Here is a 14,077-nt window from a genome sequence, read left to right as displayed (position 1 = left end):
GAAAATTTCTGAATCGACTAAAATCGAATTCCTACAATAACAGGATGGTGCTTTTACTGCCTAGTCCATTCAGTCTTATTCCACTCTGGATGTTTCATCAATTAAACTGTTAAAGTAAGGCTCCAGAAAGTTTCAGCTTAGTAATCCGTCACGGTTTCGCCCATTACGAGAGTACTGTAGAACAAGTACAGTACATGACTCTCAGTAGAGTGAGATTGATTTGATTTGTAAGGCCAATGGCGGATTACTAAATGTGCAGACTGTGCACATTTAGTTACCTGGTTCCTATTTAGATGCTATACACGTGAATAAAATCTGGAAAACTCCTCACGGCCAGCCGTTGGTAACGCGCGAACCTATCAGTGCTCAGCGGTTTTACCCACTCGGCCACTAGCGGGCTCAATCGGGTCTGTCAGCGTAATTGAGAAATGGTAAGCGATGCCCGACTGTTTATTCTTATAATGAATTTTAGAATTAATACTAGATTTGAATCAGGATTTCACTTTACAACACGGCATTCTACGGCCGGATGACAAAGCGGTTATGGTGTCAGCCTATCTCTCTGAAAGATCTTGGAACGAATTTGGACGGGCCGAAAAAACCCAAAAAGTTTGTAAAGTGGTCCGTCTCGGATATTTTAGGCCCCGTTCCTCTTCACTCGGCTCGCCCATTGTGGGTCACGACGGACTTCATTTAAAAACTCTCTTAATGCTTACAGACAGGAGAGTAAAAAAGATCGTAACAGGAAAATAGGACACTTTTTCCAAAATGTAGGACGTTTTTTCAATAAATAAAAGTAAGTTGCTAGCAAATACAGATATAATTTGAACTGTACAGTACAGTACATCATTGCATTTATTGCAAACTTTATTTATTTATATATCCATTCCCAAAAAACTTAGAAATTATTAATCAATATTAAATACAGAACAATAAAAAATTTGTTTTACTATTATTGTAAAAGAATGCCAAATTCTATAATAGTTTGTAATTAATATGTGAATTTAAATTATAAAACTTTAACATTCGAAAAACCTTCCCGAAATATTTAATTTAACTTTATGTTTTATGTACTGTACATAGAATTGCCATAAGTTCAAAACCAGAAGTCGGGACTTTGTGAGATAGGACTGTCGTAAAATCTGATGGATATCTAGCCATTCTCGCCAATGGAATAGTCACGTGAATTTATCCGGATTTTCGTTACGTTTGTAACACCTAAATAGGCCCAGTTTCCCATAGAAAGTTTTTCCAGGAGTTAGCAGATCGCCCACGTGTCGAAAAAACGCCAGGAATTTTTCAGGTGGTGGTTCATTCGGAAATATGTCAGGACTCGTCTCTCACTTTCCGGCTACCCCATTGTGGACCTGGCCGAATCCATAATGAGCTTGCTAAAAGCGGCTTTCTTAGTTGAAATATATATTGTACTACAAAATTAACATATTGCAAGAAACACTCTTTTCTTTAAGTCGGACAAAGTCGGACAAGGGGAAGGGAAGTTATTGAGCTTCAGTGGACGTTCTCCCCTCCTCCTTGTTCGACTTGTCTTGACCATTACATTAAATTTTACAAAACATTAAAATACAGATATAAAAATTACTTTATTTGTAATGAAAATCAAAATTTATATTTAAAAATTAGATTATTTTTAGGCTTGTAAATATGAGATTCTTAAGGTGTATAAACATTTATAGTTTTATAGTTTACTTTAACATTTCCGATGAAGACATTATGTATTGTACTTTGAAAGCTTTCAGCATTTACAGATTTTATTATTATTTCCATAAATTAATACCAACAGATTGACTAATTTTTTTTAACTAGTTGTATGCTTAGTTGTGTACATCATTATTACTTTGCAATCACCTTGTTTACATTTAAAATAATTAGAATTTCAAAAGACTATGTCTAAGAGTTTTAAATAAATTATTGGACTGAAATTTGAAAAAATTTTAGACCTATAAATTCCCACTGTTGTCTGTCTGTCCTTAATCTAAAGAACAGTATTAGATAAATGAAAGTTGAGACCAGATATGAAAAGTATAGGGCAGGAGGCCCAATTAACTATATACAAAAAACTGGAAGTCACATTATTTCAATTAAAAAATTTTCCCTTAAACAGGAGTTAGCTAGATGACTGGTATGACTATCGTTAAAAAGAAAAGTATGATGTACAGGTGCAATACACTGCTAAAATCAAGACCTATTTAAAATATATTTAAATTAAATAAATTAAAAATACGATTAAAAATTGCAGCTGGTATTGTGACAATGTCATAATAAATAATTGTTTCTTATAACAATTATAGATTTTGTATACAATCCAAATATAATATTTTTGTAATTTCTAATTTTTATTATGCAAATGAATTATAACATAAATAATATAGAAGCCCCTCATTGTATCACATGTCAGGAGACAAACCAAATCAGCAATATATCAGATGGTGCAATATAACAGATTTATCTACCCAGTTGTTTTGTCTATTGTCCCCATGCCAACTTTCTCTTTTGCAAGTTATATTTCATACAATGGTAGTTTAAAAGTCATCAACTGGAATAAGATAACATTTCTTTGCAAGTAAAAATTCAATGGCAATCAATTTTTTTTAAATTATTCATTATAATGCTTTTATATTTGGAAGACAAAAAGTAAGCATGACATAACTAAATAAAAAATATAACAGAGTTACTGTATTTAATTTATTGTTTGTTGGAGTAAGCACATACTAATTTTTCAAATGAAGCCATATCATTAAAATTGGAAAATATTTAAAGGAATTATTCTTTCTGTAATCTATGATTTTTTTTTTATTAATCTATATTTAGAAAAAGGAACAAACATCTTTACCATAGATCATATTCTAATGAAGGTATTTTTTATTTCTGTTTTTTTAGCATGTTTCACTATAGCAGTGAAGTGCTTATGTTAGGACTTTTGTGTCTGTCAGACATTATATATTCAAGATTATGATCTGTTCAATCCATTCATTGCACATGCTTCGTTCAATCCACTTATTGCATATCCATGTGCATGCGCAATGAATCTGTTCACTTTTGTTACCTAAGTGTTATGTTCCGTCCAATCCATGTCATGTCCTCACACATGCCTAAAGGGGAACTGAATATTTTCATTTACGGTCACTGTAAGCTATACTAAAAACTACTCAGTTCCTCTGAAATCTATAAACTACATCCCTTACTGTATATTCAATGAAAAATTCTTATGAACTACTACTTGATTCCAAGAATTTATAAAATTTATTTTAAACAAAATTAATATTTGATTCGCTTTTGTGGAGTGTGCTATCAGATCGGCTTGACAATCTAACAAAACAGGTCAAGTTGTTAATTTTATATACTGTATTTCATGATCACATGTAGCAATGCATTTTTGATACTAAGAATATTATGAATTTTTTAAAAATTTTAAATATAGCAATCAAAATAAAAACCAATAAATACGAGAACATTTCTTTAAAACATGTCATTATTATTAGCATTACTATATAAAAATATCTCTGTGAAAATAATTATACTATTTGAGTATACTTACTATAATGGGAATGTTAAAGAAATTTTAATTATTAATAACAAGTCAGTGAATTCAGTTGCAAGTCAATTAATGGTGATCTTACAAAAATTTGTTAAAGTTGTTCTTTGTTCACTATATTATATTTTTGAATTCTCATGTGATTACAAATGTTTGTATTTGTTTATTTTAACAGATTATTACACTTAGTTCTTTGAGAATCCATTGTAGGTAAAATAAGCTAGCTCATTCTTATATCAAGTGTTCACTGCATACATAAAGGAGAGAAAGAATCAACAAACTAATTAGTTCACTGGTCACTTTATGACAAAAGCTCATCATAACCTAATTTGTGAATATTAAGTTTCCTTAATTTTCTCATCAATTACTTGTTAGTTACTTTATTAAATCAGAAATTATTTTCTCTCCTTCCTACACAAACTATAAAATAAATAAATATAGCCTACAATAAGTCTGCTGTAAACACAAGATTACTATCAAAATTATAATTATGTGTCAAAATGTGTGCAGAAAATCACAAAGTTAAAAGAAAGCTAGAACAATTTTTACAACGAAACCAAACAATTTCCAATTTAAATTGGGCTACTTTACCCCTACCATCAATAATTAAATTTCATGGTATTTAATTATTAATTATTATTAAATATTGCCATTCAATGATCATCATTGCCTTGCTGATAAAAAAAATAAAGAAAACTCTGGAAATATATTGCCAATTTAAACATGATTCATGTTTAAATTGGCAATATATTTGCCAATCTTATTTGCAAATCATGATTCATAGTCATCAATACGCCTACAAACAAAACTTCTCCACAATAGATGCTTTATTACATTTCAAACAGGAAGTTACAGAAAAATTAGACAAATCTAGATTAGTTATAGTTTTATTTTTAGACCTATCTAAAGCTTTTGATAGTGTAGACCTCTGGATTCTTGGAAAAAAACTATTTAACACTGGTCTAAGAGGAGTGCCTCTACAATGGTTAATGTCATATTTATTAAATCGAAGATACCAAGTAAAAGTAAATAATGAATATTCAAATGTCTTCTTACCTAAAACTGGAATCCCTCAAGGATCAATATTAGCACCGTTACTCTTCAACATTTACTTGAATGACCTATTTGAAGTGATACCAAAAGTTAATGCTATAAGTTAAAGCATATGCAAATGATATTGTTTTAATACATTCCAATAATAACCTCCAGGCAGTGCAACATGAATTAAATAATGTCCTTTGTAACTTAACTGACTACATGAGCTCAAATATGTTAAAACTAAATGAAAATAAAACAAAATATCTCTACTTTATAAATAAAAATAAAATTGTTGATATGGAACAACTTCAAACTGAAATAAATGAAAAGAAGATAGAAAGAATTAACTGCATAAAATATCTCAGCATTTTGATAGATGATAAAACTCAGATTTGATACACACATCAAAAATTTAACTAAGACTGTTGCTAAGTTTACTGGCATAATTACGAAAATACATGACTTTCTGAATATAAATTCGATAATACGACTATATCACACCGGTATAGAACAGAAAATTCAATATGGCATAATTATAAGGGGAACTACATCCGATTATATCGCAAACCGATTACAAATACAACAAAATCATCTAATGAGAACCATTTTTAAATTAAACAACTATGAATCAATCTCCTATTGTTATCAAAAAGAAAAAACTGACAACATACACATAAAAGCATTATACGAAAAACAAACTGTACTTTTCTCTTTTAAATTTATAAAGCTTAAAACGAATAACAGTCATCTTTTAAATATTATAGAAAATCATTGCAGGAAGGATACTACTGTAATCATCAAAATTATAACTTCTTAAAACCCTTTACAAAACTTTCAATAGGACTAACTACTCCAGCTTTCTAAATGATAAAATACCAGAATTTGTTACATAAAGATTTTCAAGAGATAACTGACAAGAAGAAATTTAAATCAAACATAAAAATCACCTCTTAGCCAGATCTTCAAAGTAGAAATGTTCTAACAGGTAAATCAACATATCTACATTTTTGCATTAAAATGCAAAAATGAATTTTTTGTCTTTTTCCCCCCTCTGTTGTTTGTTGTTCATTTATCTTGTATTTTTTCTGGCACTTGAAAAAGGCCAACGGCCATAGTGTCTTTTGAAATTAAAAATTAAAAGATTAATAGTAGTGGTAAAGAAATCCAATTTAAATCCTGCAATCGTTCGGTTTCATTATAAAGTATCAAGCTTCGAGATGTTTACACATGTACAATTTTTCAAGAAATCCAGAACAATTAAGATATATAAACATGAATGTTTGTTGCCAAAATATTGCTTTTGTATCATGTGAAAAGAGAAAAAATATAGGACCTAGGTAGTCACTTGCTGCCACTTGTTATTTTGTAAAAATCTAAAATATTACATATAATAAAAGTTTCTTTGGTAAGCAACTTCTGCATTTTACCATTGAATTAGCTATCAATACAACCAGACAATTTGAAAAGAAACAAAGTGGAAATTTATGAAAGTACGAAATAATTAATGACTTTTTTTATTGATTGTCTTTTATGTATTCCACATACTGTATAAACACTGAAAGTTATTTACAATCACGAATGGTATTTATTACGAATCATACATTAAATAATTAAAACAAACTCACGATTATAGTTCTTTTCGGTCACAAACACAGCATTCTCGCAATTTTCTTGACATACTTCGGCATTAGCTCCATTGTCGTCGCATAAAACGACTAATCAATCGAAGCCGGAAACCATCAACATTAAATACACGCATGACGCCATATCTAATGCGCGCCTCTACAAAAAATGATCACAAATGTAAAATTATTTTTTTATTTTGTAATTAGTTAATTCGTTATTATTTTAAAAATAATTAAAAAATTTATGCATTTAATTTGATAAGACTCAAAATTAAATTTTCAGTTTTGGTTATTTTCGTCCGATGACGTCAGCTTTCCGCTCTTGGAATCTGGAAATATTTTATGGGGTTTAAATCCCGAATATGCTGGGCTCTGTCTCTCACCATCTGGCCGAACGCACAGTAAATGTAGAAAGGCCGTCTTAGTGTCCACAATGAGAAAAAAAATGAAAAAATGAACAATACTGTACTATTTCCGTCCTGCGGGTATAAAGAAGGCATTTTTATATCCCTGATGCATTCGCCAAGTCCGTGATGGAGGTAACAAGATGTTCCGAGATAAAACCCTATTTATCCGAATCAACCCTAGACGGCCGGATGACTGAGGCGGTAAAATCCACGAATTGCCGCACTGGGGAATCCGGATCAAATTCTGATAGGAATCTCCAGAAATTTTTCAGCTTTTGTCTGTCTCTGCAACGTTGGTCTCCACTCCTCGCTATCCGGCTACGTTATTATGAGCCTGGCGAATCCATATTAGATATGATTTTAAAACCTTCTTAGAGCCCACAGGACGAAAAGGATTAAAACAAAAATCCAGATCAACAAACCCGTGAAAATTTCTGAATCGACTAAAATCGAATTCCTACAATAACAGGATGGTGCTTTTACTGCCTAGTCCATTCAGTCTTATTCCACTCTGGATGTTTCATCAATTAAACTGTTAAAGTAAGGCTCCAGAAAGTTTCAGCTTAGTAATCCGTCACGGTTTCGCCCATTACGAGAGTACTGTAGAACAAGTACAGTACATGACTCTCAGTAGAGTGAGATTGATTTGATTTGTAAGGCCAATGGCGGATTACTAAATGTGCAGACTGTGCACATTTAGTTACCTGGTTCCTATTTAGATGCTATACACGTGAATAAAATCTGGAAAACTCCTCACGGCCAGCCGTTGGTAACGCGCGAACCTATCAGTGCTCAGCGGTTTTACCCACTCGGCCACTAGCGGGCTCAATCGGGTCTGTCAGCGTAATTGAGAAATGGTAAGCGATGCCCGACTGTTTATTCTTATAATGAATTTTAGAATTAATACTAGATTTGAATCAGGATTTCACTTTACAACACGGCATTCTACGGCCGGATGACAAAGCGGTTATGGTGTCAGCCTATCTCTCTGAAAGATCTTGGAACGAATTTGGACGGGCCGAAAAAACCCAAAAAGTTTGTAAAGTGGTCCGTCTCGGATATTTTAGGCCCCGTTCCTCTTCACTCGGCTCGCCCATTGTGGGTCACGACGGACTTCATTTAAAATCTCTCTTAATGCTTACAGACAGGAGAGTAAAAAAGATCGTAACAGGAAAATAGGACACTTTTTCCAAAATGTAGGACGTTTTTTCAATAAATAAAAGTAAGTTGCTAGCAAATACAGATATAATTTGAACTGTACAGTACAGTACATCATTGCATTTATTGCAAACTTTATTTATTTATATATCCATTCCCAAAAAACTTAGAAATTATTAATCAATATTAAATACAGAACAATAAAAAATTTGTTTTACTATTATTGTAAAAGAATGCCAAATTCTATAATAGTTTGTAATTAATATGTGAATTTAAATTATAAAACTTTAACATTCGAAAAACCTTCCCGAAATATTTAATTTAACTTTATGTTTTATGTACTGTACATAGAATTGCCATAAGTTCAAAACCAGAAATCGGGACTTTGTGAGATAGGACTGTCGTAAAATCTGATGGATATCTAGCCATTCTCGCCAATGGAATAGTCACGTGAATTTATCCGGATTTTCGTTACGTTTGTAACACCTAAATAGGCCCAGTTTCCCATAGAAAGTTTTTCCAGGAGTTAGCAGATCGCCCACGTGTCGAAAAAACGCCAGGAATTTTTCAGGTGGTGGTTCATTCGGAAATATGTCAGGACTCGTCTCTCACTTTCCGGCTACCCCATTGTGGACCTGGCCGAATCCATAATGAGCTTGCTAAAAGCGGCTTTCTTAGTTGAAATATATACTGTACTACAAAATTAACATATTGCAAGAAACACTCTTTTCTTTAAGTCGGACAAAGTCGGACAAGGGGAAGGGAAGTTATTGAGCTTCAGTGGACGTTCTCCCCTCCTCCTTGTTCGACTTGTCTTGACCATTACATTAAATTTTACAAAACATTAAATTTATAGTTTATACATTTTGTTATATTTCAAAATCTTTTGTATATTTCGTTTCTATTTACAGTATCTATCATTTGTATAGTGATAAAAGTTTTAAGGGGAGTTGATTTTTGTTAGTCGTCCGAAGAGAGGAGGGAGTTATGGAAACTTGGACAAACTGGGACAAGAGAGAAAAGAGAATGCTGCTGATGGTCCTGTGAAGACTGTCGTATGGCCAAGGTGGTAAAGTCAGCAATGTACAGTACCACTCTACAGAACACGGATTCAACTTTTCTTTCTTTCCACCTTTGGCTTTTTATCAAGACCATTGTGTTTTCGGCCAGGTGGTCAATGATGCGGTTAGAGCTCGACATATTCGTGACGGACTACTCCCGAAAAATTCTTGATGTTTTTTAACCTGTCCGGATTAGTTCCCCGATCCCTAGAGCCTACTGCTCTGGGGACTGAGGACGTAATCCAGAAGAGGTTGAATCCTGAAACACCTTAACTGCTGGCTATCCGGCAGTCAACCCGGGGTTCGACTGCAACTAATAAATTTTTCGTGAATGGTTTTCCTAGAAATGTTAGGTCCCGTTCCTTATCATACAGCCGTTCTCGTTGTGAACTTATCCGACTCAGGACAGATTTGAAAATGGATGCTTAAAGGAAAAAAGTTAAAAAATTAAAAGAAAAAAGACGATCCTATAAAATTACTGTGCATATTCGATATACTGGTACGGTACAAATCAAGGCATAAGACAATTTTTTAAAATAAAATATGAAAATCTGTGTCATGTCATTATTGGCTGAAAATTTGTTAATTCTGTTATTATAGAGTCGTTTCAATAGTCATTAATATGAAATATTGATAATTTAAGCTTTAGAAATATTATCTATTTTGCGTTTCTTGAATAATGAAATACAAATTTTCTTAATTAAATTTTCAAACTCTTTTATTAATTAGTGTACATAATGGTGCTGGCAAAAACTGAAATTCTCTAAATCTGCTAAATGGTTTTTAAATAAAGTTGAACCCTGGTCTGTGTTCTTCAAGGGAGTCGAGAAAAATATCGTATAAGTAAAATTACTTTGAATTGCTCTGAGTGAACACAGTAATCACAGAAGTAATGCATAGAAAAAATTAACACTGCAAACTGAATTTGTACAGTACCTGTACTTGCAATTCATAACAAAGAAGTTTAAATTTACTAAACGTATAATACATTTAAACAACATATAAAAGGAAAAATAAAACATTGTAAAATTCAGTAATGTAGGCTACTTTAAAAAAATTTGTTTTTTTTTTATTTTTCGATATACGAGTACTTGTACAGTACTTGTTACATCAGTTGTCTCTTTCCGAAACTCCGCTCACTTAAAGGAACGGTGAGTCATTTTAAAGATAAGCTTCACACTGACAGCACATAGTGAAGAGAATGAGAAACTGGAAAGCGATTTTTATTTGTATAGCAAATTAATTCACACCGCAAAACGTAGAAAGCGAAAATATTCACTTTTTGGATTGGAAGAGTGTTTTGCTAAACGGGGAAATTTCTCGGAAATAGCGTCACGTGTTACGTATTATTTGCTTTGCTTTTTGAATTTGTCGAATTCGCTCTTGGTGTTAACTGACATAAAGTAAATACATAATTCGTTTTTTTTCACTTTTTAATAATCGCTTTAAATTTTTCCATTTGAAAGTAAACAACACATAACTGGAAAAAATTACTGTAAGGTACCGAAAAAATATGACGCATTAGGGCGAAATCGTATAAATAAAAAATGTTTAACAGAAGTGTTTTATAATGGAGAAAGTACCACACAGAAAATAGTAGCGAGTTTGCGCACGACGTATGTTACGTTATAACGTTATGCTTAACGTACCAGTATAAGTGTAAGAAGTTTCATGTTAGAACTTTATTTTATGAAATGATGGAACCAATCGTATTTAACGTACAACTGAGAAACGTACAAATGGGGTTTTTTTAACACTTTCCGTATTGTGGGCACTAAGAGGGCCAAGCCCATTATGCATTCGGCCAGGCCCACAATGGGGCAGCCGGGTGGTGAAGGGTCCGACATATCCAGATGGACCATTTCTGAAATATTCCTGGGATGTTTCGACCCATCTGTGTTGGATCCGGTGATCCTAGATCCCCCGGAATTACAAACTGCTACCTTGACATCCGGCCATCCAATGGTGGAAGTATACTGTATTAACAATGTATACTGTATTGTATAATTTTCTTTGAATAAACGTTATACATAAAATACTTGAGTATTTTTTCGGCATGGAACGCATTATCGTTTACATTAATTTATATGGGAAAAATTGTTTCGCTTAACGAGTAAGATTTTGAAACGAATTGTGCTCATTAAGCGAAGTTCCCTGTATTTGGTTTATTTGTTTATTTTATGGCAACGCAACACTTGGGCAATCTGTCTAGGAGGATCCCTTCCGGGAGGTCTTTTTAAGGGAAACTGGCCACTATTCAGACGTTACACACGTGGAGAAAACCCGGAAAACTCCACGTAGTTAGCCCGTCTTGGCGAGGAGCGAACCCACGACCGGACCCCCAGTGTTCGGGGAACAGAACGCTTGCCCACCAGGTTGAAATTCATTAAATAATAATTCTAGTTTTAAAATCTGTTTAATATTACTAATGATGAAATAAAGATATAATTTTACTTGACAATGATTACTAATATACACAATTTACATATATAAGTTGATACATGTACTGATATACATAAAATAAGACGAGATCACATTAATATATGTACAACAAGTATACACGGGGGGATCACATTAGCACCTCGTAGAATACCTTATTTGAATTTCCCAAAAAACAAGAATAAACTTAATAATTCATATTAAAATGTTTTAAAACTAAACATAACATTAAAGAATTAACAGTACATTATGTTAAATAATTATTGATATAACTTTCTAAAAAAATAACAAAAATAAAACACAAAAATTTAATTGGGTTGCCGTGAAGAACGCCAATCTATGAACAGAAAATAGACACCAACTCCATAAGCGATTGTATTGAACAAAGCGAAAACCTGAAAAATGAAAACATTGTTATTGTAATTTAGTAAAATATAAATTAATTAATGAACAAGAATAATAAATGAATAATTTTGTATATTTCAATCATCCTAACATTGAAGAAAGTAGTCGAATTTTTGAATAATTCATTAAAAACCAAACCTTCAATAATGGCCATCTCTAAATAGTAGATATGTTTTTAGAAAGTTTAGAAATAAAAATATTTTTTTAAACAAAAATGCATACAAAATAACCCCTCAAACAACTGCCATTTTTAATATTTGCGTCAGTGGCCATTGTTCAGAGGTTTGACTGTATACTTTATAATATCAAAATATTATGTCAAAATGTAACATAAATATAATGAAGTTTTTCTTAGGTTCTCTACTTTATTACGTATTATTTTAAAGATATTTTATTAGAATTAATATTCCAATATTGAACATATCAGTTTAATATAGGATAATATAAATCAATTCTTACGAAAACTATAATAAATTTTATGAAAATGAAGACGAATTATTTGAAAATCAAAGGCTCGAAAGCATAAAGCATTATTAATGCTTGAGATTATCTGTTTAATTATTATCTACTTTAGAAAATTATCCCTCAGATTAATAAAAAGTATAATTTTTTCATTACTCGCTGTTTCTTTAAATCGACAATGTTAATTATTTTATTTTATGTTAATACTGTTATGCACATTTCAAATTCATTTGCCAATAATCATGACTAGCTTCTAGAAAATTATATAACTGTAAAATAAAATGCTTAATAAGCAATAAGACGATTTCCCAAGCAGACGTTCATAGTCTACTTACTTGTTAGTGAATATCAAGCAGGAATAATGAATTTATTTTTGTAATTGTAATTCTGTCATGCCTGCCGAGTATCCCAATAAACATTGAAATGGTAATGTTTATTGCGATACTATATATATAAACCATTTTAAGAGTATGATTTTCATTTTAATGTTTGTTCTTAGTTTTTGTCTGGGTATCATCTAGCATTTCTGCTAGTAGGTCTATATAAAGATGATAATAATATATATGTAGAGTATATAATATAATTGTATTATGCACTGAACAATATACAATCATTATGAAATGTTCAGTATAATTAAAGTTCGTAAACAGTTTGAAATTTAATGTTTTATCAATAAAGATGGAAATTATTTTATTGCTCTTCAGACAAGAAATGATAAAATTTTGCCAAAAATATTAATATTAGAATTAGGTCTACATGTACAAATTTACAAATTTATTATATAGACTATATATATAATTTATATATATACACACACATATATATATATATAATTNCCAAAATGTTATTCCCCTCAAAAACGTATGATATGATACTATTAATAGAATTACATAATGCCACTAACCTATTATTATTGTTATTAAACAGATACCAACACCTGTGAGCAAATTTTCTTTACATATAATTTATTAGAATACATAAAAATGGGTAGCTTGTAATAAAGAATAAACAAACATCATCTTATTTCATCAGTGTTGCGGCAGAGAATGAAATACATACAAAAGATAACATAAGAAACACAACAACATACATACATAAGAACATACAACATACATACATAAGAAACACAACAACTGTGATAAAAAATATATAAATAAAATTTGAAATTAACAGAATATGTAAAAGTTTACGTCACACCTTTCACCAAGTGACGGCACATCAGTGTGCCGCGGCACACCGGTTGCGGAACACTGTATTAATTTAACAAATTTTTAATAAAACAATTAATAATTTGTTAAAGTGTAAATAAATTGTACTATAAATTGAAAAAATATTTTTAAGCATAAAACATTTATATTTTTTTCTCCTTTTTTTTAAAATTTTAATAAAAAGTCTGTATTCTTGCACTTGCATGAAGCTGTATTTTTTAGCACGTTCTATTTACGGAAAGAAGACGAAAATTGACTTTAAGTATTAAATTAATCCAATATTTTATTGAAGGTTCATGACTAATGAAATAATGATCACTTTCCTTCCTCGTGTTTTTTGAATCACATTTTTCATAATTAATTAAATGGAAGAAATGTAAATTATATCTAAAGTATTTCTTGTAACTTCTACCAAAAATTATAATAATCAAATTTTTCTTTGTTTCAAAAGTAGCATATACAGTAGAGCGTCGTTTATCCGAAACGTCGGTTATCCGAAGGAATTCCAGTCGACAAATTTAAATTTTCACCAGTGCTGTGACGCTGTAATCTTCGGCTACTCAAATATTTTACTTTTTTGATACTAAATTAACTTTTGAAGTATAATTGTTTATTATTTTTATATTTTTCAATATATTTATTTTGTTTGTACAAAATAAAAAAATAATTTTTAACGATACAATAGTCTTCGTTAGGCTTAACATCGACGAAAATTCAACGC

The 14,077-nt window shown here is 31.1% G+C and overlaps 1 protein-coding gene across 1 annotated transcript in view; it reads right to left on the bottom strand.

Moving 5' to 3' along the window:
- Positions 1-11,220: 11,220 nt before the first annotated feature.
- LOC111640676 (MARVEL domain-containing protein 1-like) overlaps positions 11,221-14,077 on the bottom strand; it is a 30,337-nt gene continuing 27,480 nt past the window's right edge. Inside the window, exon 4 of the mRNA XM_023386715.1 lies at positions 11,221-11,676. Within this exon, the coding sequence (XP_023242483.1) occupies positions 11,590-11,676 (87 nt within the window). The 3' untranslated portion in view covers positions 11,221-11,589. The remainder of the gene's footprint in view (positions 11,677-14,077) is intronic.

This window comes from Centruroides sculpturatus, unplaced genomic scaffold, assembly GCF_000671375.1.
Source record: "Centruroides sculpturatus isolate CEXI.00-Female unplaced genomic scaffold, Cexi_2.0 scaffold960, whole genome shotgun sequence".
NCBI lineage: Eukaryota > Metazoa > Arthropoda > Arachnida > Scorpiones > Buthidae > Centruroides > Centruroides sculpturatus.
This window is presented reverse-complemented; position numbering and strand designations above follow the sequence as displayed.